The sequence below is a fragment of the Gossypium arboreum genome, chromosome 7, assembly GCF_025698485.1.
Source record: "Gossypium arboreum isolate Shixiya-1 chromosome 7, ASM2569848v2, whole genome shotgun sequence".
Classification (NCBI taxonomy): domain Eukaryota; kingdom Viridiplantae; phylum Streptophyta; class Magnoliopsida; order Malvales; family Malvaceae; genus Gossypium; species Gossypium arboreum.
The window spans coordinates 70984808-71000605 of record NC_069076.1 but is presented as its reverse complement, the minus strand read 5'-3'; the positions used below and the strand labels follow the sequence as shown (position 1 = coordinate 71000605).

Sequence of the window (15798 nt, the reverse complement as noted above, 5' to 3'; positions counted from 1 at the left end):
CTAAACTTTTGTCTTAAAAAGTCAATTTTCGTTTTTCAAAAAAACAGTTTCGACAATAAAGTTGTGACTTATGCGTCTCGTTAGCTTAAGACACAGGAGGGGAATTATTTAACGCATGATCTCGTGTTAGCTTCTGTGGTATTTGCGTTAAAGATCTGGAGGCATTATCTGTATGGTGAAAGGTGTATCATCTACACTGATTACAAAAGCCTCAAATACCTCCTTACTTAGAAGGAGTTGAACCTTAGACAACGTTGGTGGATTGAACTGCTCAAAGATTATGACTGCACGATAGAGTATCATCCTAATAAGGCCAACGTGGTGGCTGATGCTCTTAGTCATAGAGCAATAACTGATTAGAGAGCAATGTTCACTTGTCTTAGTCTATTTGATGATAGGGGTCTGTTAGTCGAGTTACAAGTTCAGCCGACTTGAATTGATCAGATTTGGGATAAGTAATTAGGGGATGAGCCTTTGGGTTTGCGGTTTCGTCAGATTGAGAGTGACAATACTTCAGATTCTGGGCTGAATAAAGATGGAGTTCTGTGTTTTCAAGGTCAATCTGTGTGCTAAATGATTCTGATCTGAGGCAGTCGATTCTGAGGGCTATATTGGACCACGAGCCATTCGGGTGGTGGTAATAAGATGTATGAGGATCTCCGTGAACTATATTTGTGGCCGGGTTTGAAACGTGAGGTTATAGATTTTGTTGCTTGTTGTTTGACATGCCAGCAAGTTAAGGCTAAGCACTAGTTACCTTCAGGTTTGCTCCAACCCGTTAAGATTCTTTTATGAAAGTGGGAACAAGTAATGATGGACTTCGTTAGTGGGTTGCCTTTGACACCCACTAAGAAGGATTCGATTTGGGTCATCATGGATCGATTAACCAAGTCCGCTCATTTTATTCCGGTTTGGACGGACTATTCTTTGCAGAAGCTAGCAAAGCTCTATATCTCCGAGATTATAAGATTGCATGTGGTTCTCGTTTTAATAATTTCTAATAGAGATTCTCGCTCCACTTCTCAATTTTGGAAGAAATTGCACGAGGTTTTGGGTTTGAGATTGGACTTCAATACTGCATTCCATCCTCAAACCGATGGTCAATCTGAGAGGGTGATTCAGATACTAGAGGATATGCTTCAGAGTTGTGTGATTGATTTCTGAGGTAGTTGGGAGGATTTCCTACCACTAGCTGAGTTCGCCTACAATAATAGTTTCCAGTCTAGCATTCAGATGGCACCTTACAAGGCTTTGCATGGTCGTAAGTCTCGTACACCACTATGTTGGACTAAGTTGGGTGAGTGTCGAGTTTTGGGTCCTGAGTTAGTTTCTGAGACGAAAGATAATATTAGACTGATTTGGGATCGTCTGAAGGCAATTTCTGATAGACAGAAGTCCTATGCAGATTTGAAGATGAGATATATTGAATACTCTGTGGGTGACTTCATTTTTCTTAAGGTTTCTCCATGGAAGAAAGTTCTGAGATTCGATCGTAAAGGTAAGTTGAGCCTTAGGTTTATTGGGCCATATCGAATTTTGAAGTGTGCGGGACCGGTTGCTTATCAGTTGGAGTTATCTCCGGAGTTGGATCGTATCTACGATGTGTTTCACGTTTCGATGCCGAGATGGTATCGATCTGATCCATCTCACGTTGTCTATGTTTAAGAGATCGATGCTAGACTGGATTTGACTTTTGAGGAGGAGCCAGTTCAGATTTTGGATTGTGATATTAAGGTTCTGAGGAGGAAGTCCATACCGTTAGTGAAGGTTTTGTAGCGGAATCATAGCACTGAGGAAGCCATGTGAGAACCTGAGGACTTGATGCGTCAGCAGTATCCTCATATGTTCTGATCGGGTAAATTTCTAGGTCAAAATTTCTTTTAAGGGGGTAGAGTTGTAACACCCTGAATAATTTGTTTCTATTTTTGTAAATGTTTGACACAAATATCTATCTACTTTAGTGGTTAAGTGTTCTAGGTGTGTATATGAGGTTTTGGGTTCAAGTCTCATACTTGTCAATTTTGTTATTTTTTATCCAAGCCTTACCCTTGTTGAATGGGATTTATAAAATCGTCTATTATTCCATATCAAAATGAGCCTGTTGGTTCGAGTGGTAAGGAAATTAGTGTGTTAAGGTCCTGTGTTCGAATCCCTGCACAAGTGTGGATGTTAATTTTTACTCGGTTGTCTGATAGAGTTTTAGTAGAGCTAAAATTCTGAGGGAGTTATGAGTTAGTGGGTTAGTGGGAGAAAAATAAGCCATAAGGGATATGAGGGTTATCTTTTATTTTTTATTTTTATTTTTTGTTAAAAATTTTTTCTCTTCTCTAAAAAATATATGACGTCAAATTTCTTCTATTTCCCCTTTTCTGACGTTTCTTTTCTCCTTCTCTGCAACTTTTTGTTTTGGTTCTCTTTTAATTCGGCTCGTGAATTCGTTGTTCGATCGTGTTGTTGGAATTTTCGGGTTCTCCTTGTGGTTTGGTAAGTAGAACTCTGTTGTCGTTAACTTTTGGTTTGGGATTTTTTAGCGATGACAATCTGTAGTGATTGATTGGTGGTAATTCATGTTCAGGAGTAGATTGTGGAACAGGGAATTGCACTTCAACGGTTTAGTACGCGTTAGAGGTGGTTTGTCATCGGTGGTAAGTCTCTTCTTGTGTTGAATTCATTAATCAATCTACTAAATCGATGTTGGATACTCTATTTTTAGGTTTCAGAAGGCTCGAGATTGTTTTGCCTTAAAACCGTACCAGGTGTGTACTCTTTACGTAGAAAATTGAGCTTCGAGAAAAGTTAAAAAACCTTACTATCGATACCACACGGGCGTGTAGCTGGCAATGTGTTTGACGAGGGTATGGCCGTGCGTAAGCCACAGCCGAATGATGGTGTGGGTGTGGTCGTATGGGCCACATGAGCATGTAGGTTTTGGGTTAGGCTGTGTGGACTACACGGGTGAGACCAATCTGGGCGTGTGGGCTCACACGGGCATGTGGGCCCATAATTCTGAAATTTTCCCTAGGGTCGTACGGGTCGTTTCGATCGATTGTAGGCCTAACGTAGGGTCGGTAAGGGCTAACCAAACCTTAGATTACGTGATTAGATATTTTAATAGTTTGCTTTGAATAGGACACTGTTATGCATGTCTGATTATTCTGCTATATATATTTGATATCTGTATGCGAGCATGTTAAACATGACATTACTGCATCTGTTATTCTGAATATTTGTTTGGGGTGAGATTTATATATGTAGAGGAAGTGTCCTGTATGGCAATCATTGTCTATATTCTGGCAGCTTGGCTGCACATTATCTGATATGTGTTGTAATGGCACGGTGTGGTGTGTAGGGATGGGTGGGTTTTTTTTAACCCCACATGGTGTGATGGGATGGTCGGAGTTGGTGTGTAGAGGATAGGGGTAGGATTCTATATATCTGTTTCTGTTATCTAAATTTATAAAGGACTTAAGTCCGAATCTGAATCTAAATCTGAATCTGACTGTGTATGTGACTTCTATATGTACAACATGTCTATTTCTGTTGGGTTACACATTGAGTTTACATAAACTCACTTTTGTTGTCTATTATGTTCAGGTAATCCACAGACTTAGGTGGATCGGTGTAGTGGAGTCTAGCGGTGACCACTAATCTATGAACTAACTTTAAATAAAGGTTTTTATTTATTTAAGAATTATTTCTGGGAGTTTGGTATTGATTGGACTCTCCAGACTGTTTGGTTTAATTTTTGGTATTTGGATTTTTCGTTTTATACTTTAGTTGCGACGGTTATCTTAAAACATAGTTTTTACTAAAACAAAGGTTTTCCAAACTTATGACTGAGATTTTAAGAAAATAACGATTACTATAACTTTCGCTATAAATTATGTTTTGGTAAATAAATTAATTGAATAACATTTTCGACAATAGACATAAACGAATATGGATTTAAAATCTGGAATGATTTAATGTAATGACACCATTTTCAAAACCTTTCCTTGTGACATCTTCGGATTCGGCCATAACATCTAGGCCAGGTTTGAGGCGTTACAATAAATTTCAAATATTAGAGTCCTACATATTGCATAACAGACCCTATGAAGTCGCTAGCATCGAAAAACACTTCAATCACGACCCTAACTAAAATTTACCGAAAATAGGCCTACACGACTTACTTGGCCTAGCCCGTGTATCCCACATAGCTTGGCACAAGGCCTAACACACACCCATGTGTCTTACATGCCTGTGTGGTTCACACAGCCTACCTGACCCAGTTCATGTGGCCCATACAGTTGTGTGGCTTACATGGCCTGGCATACGACTATGTGGTGTCAACAGAATATTTTTTCGGCTTCACTCATTCGTTGTTTTTCGGTATAGAAGGTATATACCTTTTTATTTTTTTGATGCCGACACAACAACATTAAAACTAGCACCTAAAACAACACCCACTTATTGAATTAGTGAATAAAACGAGAATCAACCTTTGGTTTCTAAAGCAAATCGACCAAAAACTAAGTATTCATCAACATAATTCCTGGATTAACCAACCAACCCTCCAAAAATTGGGCATTCAACACTTACTCCAAAAAGAAAAATAACAGCTAATAGAGTTAATTCACCAAAGGATTAGGTAATTCATACTCCTCACCTAACCACAATTACAAAAGATCAGTTAAGCCCAACAACACAATGATAATTAGTAATCAAAGTAACATTCGAAGAATTTGCCCAGGACGAATTTATGAGTCCTACTCTGAGATACTTACCCCGTACAACCGAAACAAATCAAGTAGCAAAGAGGTGACAAGACAGAACACAACAAAACAAGAGAAGAAAAATCAAGGGAAATGGTAGAATAGAAGCAAAAAAGGGGCGGCAAAAAAGAAAAAGTCAACAGAATGACAAGAGAAAAGAGAAAAAAAAATAACGTGAAGAAAGGGAGTGAGAAAAAAAGGGAACGTGAGATTTACTTAGCAATTGAATTTAATCGAAACTCTAACACCTTAGGCGGCAACAATTGACAAAGTAAAAATATTACCATTTTGCACATATAGGATTTGAACACGAGATCTCTAAGTAAGCTAAAACCTTACCACTAAACCAATAAACTCATTCTTGTTAACAATTGAGCAAATATAATAGCTAACCTAGATATTCCAAAGTCAGAGTTTAGAACAAAATTAATAAAATTTCAAAAGAAGGGGTTTGAACACAGGATCTGTCACACACAAAAACTACACTTAACAACTAAACCAAATCAATCCACTTAATATGTTTTAACAATTCAAAAATAAAAATTTTAGAGTGTTACACATTTATTTGACCAATCAACTTGCAAATTGGTTAATGTACACTTACATTTATGTCTCGTAGCACGTTAGAATAAGAATTAGAACGGTAGCCATGGTACAATCAAAGTCTGTTTGGTTAAGTCTATTTGGTTGGCTTTGAGTTTAGTGGGCCTTGGTGGCAAACCTTCAAAATTTTTCAATGTGTTGGATTAAAAAAATGTATGAAAATAAAATAAAATCCAAAAAATTACTAAAACTCGATTCAATCGATTCAAATGGTTTTGATTTTTAATTTACTATCTGTTTTAAATGGTTCAACTCAAAAAAACAATTTAACATTATTATTTGGACCGATAGTCCAATTATTTTCTAATTCAATCGATTCAATTTATTCGAAAAACCATGCATCTTTATTAACAAAGATCACTTGCATTTTCTTTATTTGTTCTGCATATTGCTTACTAAATAAGGCCATTGTTCTATTTTCTTCCAACAAAAGAGAAAATAATTCAATTGGGAAAATTTCAAATCAAGTTATTTCAATCCAAATCAATGTAAAGCTGAAAAGATATACTAATATTTAATTAAGTCTTCCATTAAAAATTAAAAGATATCCAAATCAAGTTATTGCCAAGGTTGGTTGGGCCCTCCATGAAAACAAAATCTATTTATTTAGTGTTTAAGGTTTAGGTTTAGGGTTTAGGGTTAAGAACATGAATCCGGTAGCCCAAACAAGATGTTCAAATAAGAACATCCACGCCTAGACTGATAAACTATTCATACCAAATAGATTATACTCATTGATAAGTTGTGAAGAGTTTAACCATATATAATCTCTTAACCATCCCATCAAATAAGTGGAAGATTCATTAAACTATGAGACGTTACCCTGCCATAACGTGATGTATTTTCAATGCCAATAAAAAGTAACCCATCCAATGGTATTTAACTTCGAGAGTCACGCGTGGTAGCAATACTAAACCAAATACAACAAGTAGTAGGGTCCTGAGCTAATCCTTGGTTAAACCTTGGAAATCTTAAACCCTAAACCATTTTTTTTCATTTTGGCAACTTATACTTCTATATTATTGACCCTAAACCCTAAACCTAAATCTTCTTTTTTACAGTCTTATTTATTATGATAAGAAAGTGCTCTTAGTTTAGTTCGATAGAACGCAAATAAACATCTACAAGACAAGAATTATCTTATCAACCCCCGAACAGTGCTATAAGAATCAATACTAAACATCCCTCCTGTAATTGTACATGCGCCCATAGCAATAATATATTTAGGTTTAGGATTTAGGGTTTGAATCCACAAGTGCTAACGGAGGACCAAGAGATTACCCGACCACAATATTGTTCCATTATTTAATCTAGTTGCCTAACCTTCTCCTGTTGGATTATATTTTCGGTTCAAGGTAACCACTCTTTTAAAACCAATCTGATCTTAAACTCTAGCCTTTTCTTTTAAACATCTCCACAAAAATGTCAGAATTGAGTTTGGCATACCTAAGCTTTCACAGGATTTTGAACAAAACAAAACCCAAAATACAATCAGCATCACAATTACTGCCTTATATATAAAACACCAAAATAAGCTTTTGATAAAACAATTTTAATAAACTATTTTGCTCATTCATCTAGCCTATAAGAATCAATCTAGCCTATAAGAATTAATCTGTTTATTTTTTAATAAAGGGATCAAAATAATAACTTGTGTTCTATTTTTCTATTATTTTTTTCTTTGCTTATCTGTTTGTGTAATAAAAGTTCGTCTACTTCACTTGATTCAAGTTTCAAAATTTCAGTTTCTTTATTATTGTAACTCTTTTGCTGGTTTTTTTTTCTTTGCTTACCTGTTTGTGTAATAAAAGTTCGTCTACTTCACTTGATTCAAGTTTCAAAATTTCAGAGTTTGTTTATTATTGTAACTCTTTTGCTGGTTCCCTAAATTTCCATAATTTAAATAAAGCACAAAAAAAAAATGGATGAAATTTCCAAATATTTTGTAATCAAATTTATCCATGAATGGTATATGTAAAGATTAAAATCTTTTGTGGCATCCAACTTCTAGAGTTGAAACAATAATAACTCGTCTAAAATCGAATTTCAGCATTCATTTTACACTGGAAGAGAAATTCAGAATATGAAAATGGAAATCGAAATATTGAGCCCAATCTGCTCATCAAGTCTGTATCATCAGAAACATTTAATTTTACAAAATTTGACGAACGCGGCTTCCTCCCAATTGGAGAAAAGGTCATTCTTGACCCATATTTGTTGCAAAATGCTTGCGTTAGGGGTTACAAAAGGAAGAAAAACGATGGATAATATATTTGCTGCAACTCCAGATTTAAAAAGTAAATTATTTTTACAAAGGGTTGAATTGGAGATCAACATAAATCTTCTGTCTTGGTTCAATAGACGGTATTGAACTCTTAATGATTAATAATTCAATTTTATTTATCTGAGAAAAAAAGAAGAAGATAAAATTAATAGTAAACAAAAGGAGGAAGTTAACACGCGTCGCAGCTCTAGTTTGAGGGGCCGTACCTCCTCGGTCCACATAGAAATGGCCTCCATTTCCCAATTGTGAGAGATAATAAAATGGAAGCCTACTTTTCCTGAACAAGTGGACTGTAAATGGGGTACCACATATTTCGAAATACGTATCCCACCGTCTCCTCCTGCACCCATTTAAGTTATAAAATTTAGATGATAAAGATTTAAGTTGTAATTTTTTTACCTTAGGGTTACTAAAATGTGAATATTTACCATGAAAATGCTTTACTGAGGGGACTAGAAAAAGGTAAAGGTGTAATAAGTTTGATATCTTACTTTCGACATATGAGCCAATTCTTTAGGACCCACGTCTCCATGCCCTTCCGCCAGTTCTTCCGCAACAGCAGCTCGCAGAACAGATGCTCCGACCTCGGCTGTAATATGCCGAATACTGCATTGTGCACAAAGCATAATTAACTTCTTCATGATGAATAAGAAGAAGAAGAGCATTAGAAATTAAAGGGGAAAAGAAAAGGTGATGTTGTATTCTTAAAACCATAGATCCTCCCAATAATCTCCAATGGTCATGAGTGCTTCATTCATACATGCAATATAATCGGAGCAATACTAACGTGACAAGTAAGCTAAAAAATCTACATCTATTGTGACAGGCAAATGATGTATTGAAAAAATGCCCTGCTAAATCATAAATTGTTTATGATTGGGTGTCTATTGAACTAACGTTTACGATACCACTTTAGACAACAAGGAAAAGTCACAGGTGAATGTAGACAATATTACCTGTCGATAGATGGATACAAGATGCCCTTCTGAATTTCTTCATCACTCATATAAGATGCAAGGCTGCAAAGATAGCATCACATGCTTCAATTAAAATCACAAGCGACACAAGAATTATAGGACCCGTTGTGTTCATACTCATGTGAAGCGCAAAAAGGTTATTGTAATCAGTGTCTAATAAAGTTTATGCAACCAAAACTTCAATAGTGCACACAATAACATAGGGATACAAAGGCCTACACCAGCATTTCACTCCTTTTAGGGTCCAAGTTTTGCATCACTAAGAAATTATAGCCTCCCGTTATAAGTAGGGTCTGAGAAAGGTCCCAATGTAAACAGATTTTCTCGTGCTTATAGAGAACGGTTTTCGATTTGTGACCAAGCGGATAGCAAGTAGACTTGTTCTATCAGGTGCTTTTCTTGTAGTCTTGGTCCATTCAAACGCTTTTTATTTATATATATACTCAATGAATACATTATAGCATACTAGAAATAATAAGAGCGTAGTTTTCCAAACATTCTACACTGTGAATTCAGGCTTTAAGAATTATTGGAAGAGAGAGAAAACAAGAATAATAGGAACTATATGATAATACTCATATTCATACCATTCAGCAGCAGCTTGCAACATTCCATCAGTTATAAAGCGAGCACCTGAGACCAAACTTCCCAAACCAATCCTGGATTAAAAAGCAACATTAGTTAAATCTGAGCAAGTTCTAAGTATGTTAAGAAAAGAATAATAACGAACTGCAAAAACAACACATACCCTGGGAACAGGTACATGTTATTTGCTTGATTTACATAGCCCACTTTTCCATTACCTGTCAGCAAGCAAATGCTTATCAAAGATGTAATAACCAAAACTTAAAAACCGGATTCACATGCAGGAAAGAAGCACTAAATTCTTGTAAATTTATGATGCAAAATCTTTCAAACAAGATGAACTTCAACTAGTATGGAAAATACCAAGATTGACATTTTCGAAAGGGCTTCCACTGGCGAACACTATGTTTTCTCCAGCATGCTTAAAAGCATCTGCTGCAGTGCATTCAGCTGTCCAATGGGAATGCAAACAGAATATTAAAATAAAACATCTAGTTTTAAGGGGGAAAATATCCAAATATGCATGACGGGTTAAAAAACAAACCATTCATGGTGGGATTTGACATTGCAAAAATAGCAGGTCTAGTTGAACCAGATTCACGCAAAGCCTTGAGCACCTGTTTTTGTGCTAAGACACTAGTGAGGAACTCGAAACAATGCACAACGCAAGCAGCAATTAGAACATAAAAGGATGCATAAACTACTCTGAACAACAAAATAACCGTTAGTGACTATATATGAGATAGAAATAATTTGAAAAGTATGAACTTCCACCTCTTCACTGAACACACCGCCAACTCCAGACAAACCAAGAAGCACATCAGGTTTGACCTTTTTAACCTGGATAAAATTAATTTTACAGCAATTAGTTCTTACATATGCAAATTCTGCACTAGCTTCTTTTGTTCTTAGCACAATTTCATAGACACCAGCCTGGCACTTTTATGGCAGCCCCTCAAGCCCTGCCATTGGACTTACCACTTCAAGTAGAGAAGCCCCCTCTCTAAGTCCCACTATCTGTCCTGGATCCTTAGCAAATGGAGCAGCCGCTGGATCAAGATTCTTCCTCTCTTTAGTGATGAGACCCTAAACCGGCAACAACAATATTTGAAGCATTACCCACCATGTGGAGAATGAAATTAAAAATTACTAGATGGTCAATCTCACATATAACTAGAATGAGAGTATCTAGGTTCCCAGTATCAAACCATAATCATTTTCTCATAAGAAATAACAATATTTTAGAGAGACAAAAAAACGAAACTATGAATGATGTAAATCATATAAAAGCCCTTAAACCATTTTCAAGTAAAACTTTTTTGCGTGTTCTGTGCATATAAACCTCATATTTATCAGACATAGAAAGGATATATTACATATCAAGGTATGAAATACCTGGCACAAATGGAATGAAGAGTACTATAGTGGAAGCATAAACATACATCTTTATCAAGTAGGAAAAAGTTTTGTGCAGCAGTTTCATTTTTTCCTGTCATTCTTGCAACAGCTTGCACAGCCATGCTAAGGACACCAAGCCCTGCACTGGAAGACAGACAGAAAGGTGGATATGAGAAGTAAAGCCAAGAATGGGCACAAAATCTTATGGTGAAAGACTGAAGGCCAAGCTGTTATCTATAAGCTAAGTCAGTACCTCCCAGCTCCCACCACAACTATTCTCTGGTCTGGAAAGTCAGCCAATGTTCGACCTTGTGCTCTTACAGTTCCTAACAATCCAGCAAGCGCAACTCCAGCAGTTCCCTGCAAGACATTGAGTCGGCAAAACTTTTTAATAATGATGGCATTCGAAGTGATTCCATAGCAATCTGTATTATACTAGACAATAGTTCATAAAAGTAGCAAGTAGCTGCACCAAATGTTCACCTGTATGTCATCATTAAACATGCAAAACTTTTTCCGATAGCGGTCCAAGGTTTCAAAGGCCCACTTCATTTGAAAATCTTCAAACTAAATGGTATAACCGTCAAATAAGTAAACTCGGTATGAACAAGTAATAATACAAAGCTCTCCCCTCTGAAAGAAATAAACCTGCACAATAGCCTTAGGCCAACGAGTGAAAACTGCTTCCATGAACTCATCAACAATTTCTAGATATTCTTCCCCTTCTAACCTAGGTTGTCTTAATCCTAAATCTGTCAAGCCAAAGAAAAATGTTGACATCAGCCCAACCTGTCAGGAAATAAAATCATATGCAAGCATATCATACAGTCCACTCTGCAAAGGTAACAACTTCTTAAGAACAAGTAATTAAAGTACATCATATACTTACAAAGCCGGTCTTCAAGTAGCTTCTGATTGTTAGTACCAACATCAAGCATAACAGGGAGCACCTGTCAGTGAAAGAAAATTGATTGAACAATTGAGGTTAAACGCAAGAATGTACAGGTAGAGTCGTAAACAACAGACATTTACCTGCCTGAAAATAAACAGGCTGGAAGGAGGAAGAAAGAAAAGAGAGATAATAGTTCTTACACGTTGTGGGTTGATACCAGCAGCAGCAACATACATATCAAGTTTTCCAATTGGTATTCCAATACCCTGAACTCCAAGGTCACCAAGGCCAAGAATACGACTGCCATCAGTCAGGACTATCATATCAACCTGCGAGACCGGAATTCAACATAACATAAATGAACAAAAGGCATATGACATACAATCTTTGACACTCTTAAGATCCAAAACTTACATGTTGAGCTGGCCAATTATATATCATAGACATCATCTCTCCTTTATCCTTCGCACTGAAATACATACCACGTGGGCGTCTAAACAATCCAGAGTAGTTTTGACATACTAGCCCCACAGTCGGCGTATAAATTATAGGTGCAAAATCTTTGATGTTGTCCATAAGGACCTGAAGCAAAAAGCAAAGCAGAAAAACTTTAAATGATATGAGAAGTAAAAAAATTTGTGTAAATGCCATAAATTGAAACAATCAACCAACTTACTCTGTAGTATAGTGTTTCATTCCTGTCATGCAATCTATTTAAGATCCTCCATTTGGCTAATGCAACAACACTATCAGGTTGGCCCTTAGTATTTTTTTCCAAGGAGTGATATGATTCCACTACCAATTAAAAAACACAGTCAAAATCAAGGCTATTGTTAGAGACCAAGATCAACAACTTGGTAAAAATCTCCTAAAAGGCAAATACACAACCATACGATTTTAGTAAGTTATACATATAATATACCTAATTTGGAAAACAAACTTACTGAAACGATCATATTGCTGTTCGAATGATATCACACGTGGCGGAAGGAGACCACGGAGCCCAAGTCGATCTCTTTCTGTTAAGGGAAAGCCAGTATCCTGCACTTAAGGGGAAAAAAAGTCAAACGTTTTCGTATCGACGGTAATTCGGAGCTTACGTTTCAAAAGCACGATCTAAAAAAATAAATTTCCGAGTCAAAATAAAATTCATTCTCAGTAAGCAGAAAAATCACTACTTCAAAGTGCAAACAGGTTAGTCAAATATCATAGTAAGAAAACTAAGCCAACCTTATTAAACCAAGGATCATGAAGAATATCTGTTCCACGCTTGTGAACAATACAAGGACCAGGAATCACCGACGAGAACAACCGTCGTGTGCGGCTCAACCTCGACGATGCAAATCGCGTCAGGTTCCACATTCCGTGCCCTAGATTTCCAGATCGAAGACCACCACTGAGTAAAAAGGAGACAACAACACAACTTCAGTTAAAAACACAACAGTCGCTCTTAGTGGTAGTACTACTGTCTTAACATGTTGCCGCAAATATTTTAGGAAAAAAAGAACACGAAGGACTGGTAGAATTGGTGTGAAAACGTGCGTTTGGTTTCAATATATAGTAAAAAAGCTTAAAGGAATTAACTTTAATTTATTTATTTATTGTCATTGTTGACGATTTTCGCTGGTCTACGGTAGTATTAAATACGTCTGAAAGGGACAAAACAGTTGAAGATGTTTGGGAAAGAAAGTGTCTGAAGATGCCCGGGACGTGCGGGCAGCGAAGAGAATGTGGTTTGGTCAGTGGATGGGTGATAGTGATTGAAATTTGAAGGGGATTGGTTGCCCACGGGCAACGAGGGTATATTTGGGAAGATAATAATGATTTGATGCTTTCAGTGTGTCTTAGGAACTTTCCCTTTTGATCTTTGCCACGTGTAAAACTATTATTTTGCTGTTGTACATTTGAAAGATATAACTTTTGATAAATTAAAAGGGATTTAAATGAGTGATTGGGTAGTTTATTTTTCTATTGTTATAATATTTAATTTTATTGTTATTGTTATTTTATATTAATAGTAAATAAATATATTATTTATTTAAATTCATCTTTAATTTAGTTTTACGTAAATTTTGATTTTTTAAAACATGTAACTTTTTTATAGTTGTTGGTAAAAATATTCTTTAGATCATTAATGATTTTCTTCGAAATGGAAAATAAGAAAAAATTATATCATAAAAGTATTCTTACTTTATTTTAATTTAACTTACTCATAATCTCAAGCACTTATTTCTTTTCATCAATGTTTTCGTGATGGTTTTGTAGATGAAATTTTTGAATTAATTACAAAACATATCATTCTTTAAATTGAAATTATTATGAATAAAAATGATGTCATCATATATTATATCATAATTATTTTTAATTAATTTAAATTAATTAATAAATAATAAAAATATATATTAAAATAATTAAGTGACAATATTAAATGATTATTTTATCTATAATTAATTAAATTGATAAAAGATAAATATTAAATTAAAGAGTTTAATTTTTGTGGAACACTTCAAATCAAGAGTTTACATTCCAAAAGAATTCTATTTTACTTAAAGAATTGGTACTATAAAAGGGGTCAAGTCCTATCCATTTCACACACTCACAAGTTAAAAAGTCTAGAAGTTCTTTAAAGAAACCAAAGAACTTGAAAAAAATTCAAAAGAGTGTCGTATCAATTTTAAACAAAAGCCACCTTCTGATCTAGTTCAACCAATTAGAGGAAGTCAAAAGTTGTTTATAAAGAAAGTCACCTTTCGATCCAATTCAACTGAAAAAAGTAGGTTCAAATCCGTTTCAAGAGCACGTCGTAATGGCACTTGAAGCAAACTATATCCTTTGCAATCAAGTTTAGACATTAAAGGAGTTCTCTTTGTAATCAAAACTTCTTTTCAAAGTTTATAAATAAATTGTCTCCAAATTTTTCAAGTCCATTTTTGACTCGAAATTTGTATATAAAAATTTTGGGCACGCCTCTGTTGGAAAAATCTGGTTAAGAAAATAATTTATTGTAACAACATAAGTTTAAAATTTTTCTAAATTAAGTCGGTTTGTGTAACACCCCTCACCCGTATTTAACGCCGGAATAGAATTATGGAGCATTACCGGACTTATAACACAAATAAACAAACATTTCACATACATTATTCAATTTCATGTAATCGTCATTCAACATCAATCGCATTGTCCCTAATACGAGCCTACGAGGCCTTAAACATGCATTTGAAGTGGTTCGTGTAACACCTCTAACCCCTATCCATCGTCAGAACAGGGTTTCGAAGTATTACCAGAACTTTCAAAATATTTTACAAATAATTCATGTAAATTACTATTCATTTACCGAGATCATTCAAAACGTCCCTTAATTGGACCCTCGAGGCCCAATACGAGCATTAGAATCAAGTTGGGACTTAATCAGAAACTCATAAAATTTTTCACGACATTATTGAAAATTTTCTACGGTGCAGGGCTCACACGCCCGTGTGGTCCAAGGGACACGCCTGTGTGACCTTGGGACACGTCCGTGTTGCAGGCCATGTTCGACCCTGTGTAACTCTCTGACTTGTGCACACGGCCATGCCACACGTCTGTGTGTTAGGCCGTGTGGTTAATTAATTCAATTCAAAATTTGGTGCAGGTTTCATACGGCCAAGACACATGCCCGTGTTCTAGGTCGTATGGCACACACGGCTGAGACACACGCCCGTGCCTCTGCCCATGTGCTCAATTCTCAGCATTCTATTTCTCAAAATTAAGGTGCAAGGGACACATGGCCTTACCACATGCCCATGTTACTAGGCTGTGTGTCACACACGGTCTAGACACACGCCCGTGTGGACAAAATGAAGCCATTTCTAGCTTCAATTATCACCCAAAATTTCACCCAAGACCTGCACTTAAAACACACATCCAACACCAACCATTCCAAGGATTCAAATTAAACAATTCTATCATTCATCATGGCATACCATTACATGTATATGTGTTTATAAACTTACCTTGGATTAACGTAGGCATTAACATCATTTGATCATATGTACTTAACATATAACATATGAATATATCATCATAGTCTACTGAATCATACCAAAATAAACCATTACTAGCCATTCCAATGGCTAGGTTACAAAACATCAATTTCAAGCCACTATTGGTCAAGTTGTCCTATACATGCCATTATACCAAAATGATTTTACTAAGTATAACCGAAATGACTAGTTGATAGTGTGACGATGATCTAGTGATCTCCAACCTTCGCGAGCTTCCGAGAACTATAAAACAGGGGAAAATAAAATGGAGTAAGCATTACAT

General features: G+C 35.8%; 1 protein-coding gene across 2 annotated transcripts; it reads right to left on the bottom strand.

Annotated features, from left to right (window-relative positions):
* Positions 1 to 7346: 7346 nt before the first annotated feature.
* LOC108489905 (NAD-dependent malic enzyme 2, mitochondrial-like) lies at positions 7347 to 13134 on the bottom strand. Of its 2 annotated transcripts, XR_001866186.2 has the most exons (20): positions 12724 to 13134; positions 12438 to 12534; positions 12170 to 12288; positions 11908 to 12075; positions 11694 to 11822; positions 11491 to 11551; positions 11250 to 11353; positions 11085 to 11168; positions 10855 to 10961; positions 10646 to 10745; positions 10182 to 10289; positions 9978 to 10043; positions 9748 to 9820; positions 9567 to 9653; positions 9367 to 9421; positions 9206 to 9277; positions 8598 to 8660; positions 8133 to 8247; positions 7848 to 7981; positions 7347 to 7761 (listed from the first exon to the last, which is right to left on the bottom strand). XR_001866186.2 is itself a non-coding variant. In XM_017794675.2 (19 exons), the coding sequence occupies exons 1-19, from the start codon at positions 12853 to 12855 to the stop codon at positions 7910 to 7912; spliced, it is 1812 nt and encodes a 603-aa protein (XP_017650164.1). In that variant the 5' UTR covers positions 12856 to 13134; the 3' UTR covers positions 7347 to 7909. The 2 variants fall into 2 exon arrangements, 1 of the variants encoding a protein (XP_017650164.1); XM_017794675.2 differs by having other exon boundaries at positions 7347 to 7981.
* Positions 13135 to 15798: the final 2664 nt, after the last annotated feature.

What these genes read in the sequence shown, in the direction of transcription:
- LOC108489905 (XM_017794675.2), bottom strand. Translation starts at nt 12,855, where the DNA reads ATGTGGAACCTGACGCGATTTGCATCGTCGAGGTTGAGCCGCACACGA. An exon ending in TTTCGAAAATGTCAATCTTG is followed by an intron (nt 9,422 to 9,566) that starts GTATTTTCCATA and finishes GCTTGCTGACAG; the next exon opens with GTAATGGAAAAGTGGGCTAT. An exon ending in AATTGGCTCATATGTCGAAA is followed by an intron (nt 7,982 to 8,132) that starts GTAAGATATCAA and finishes AAATGGGTGCAG; the next exon opens with GAGGAGACGGTGGGATACGT.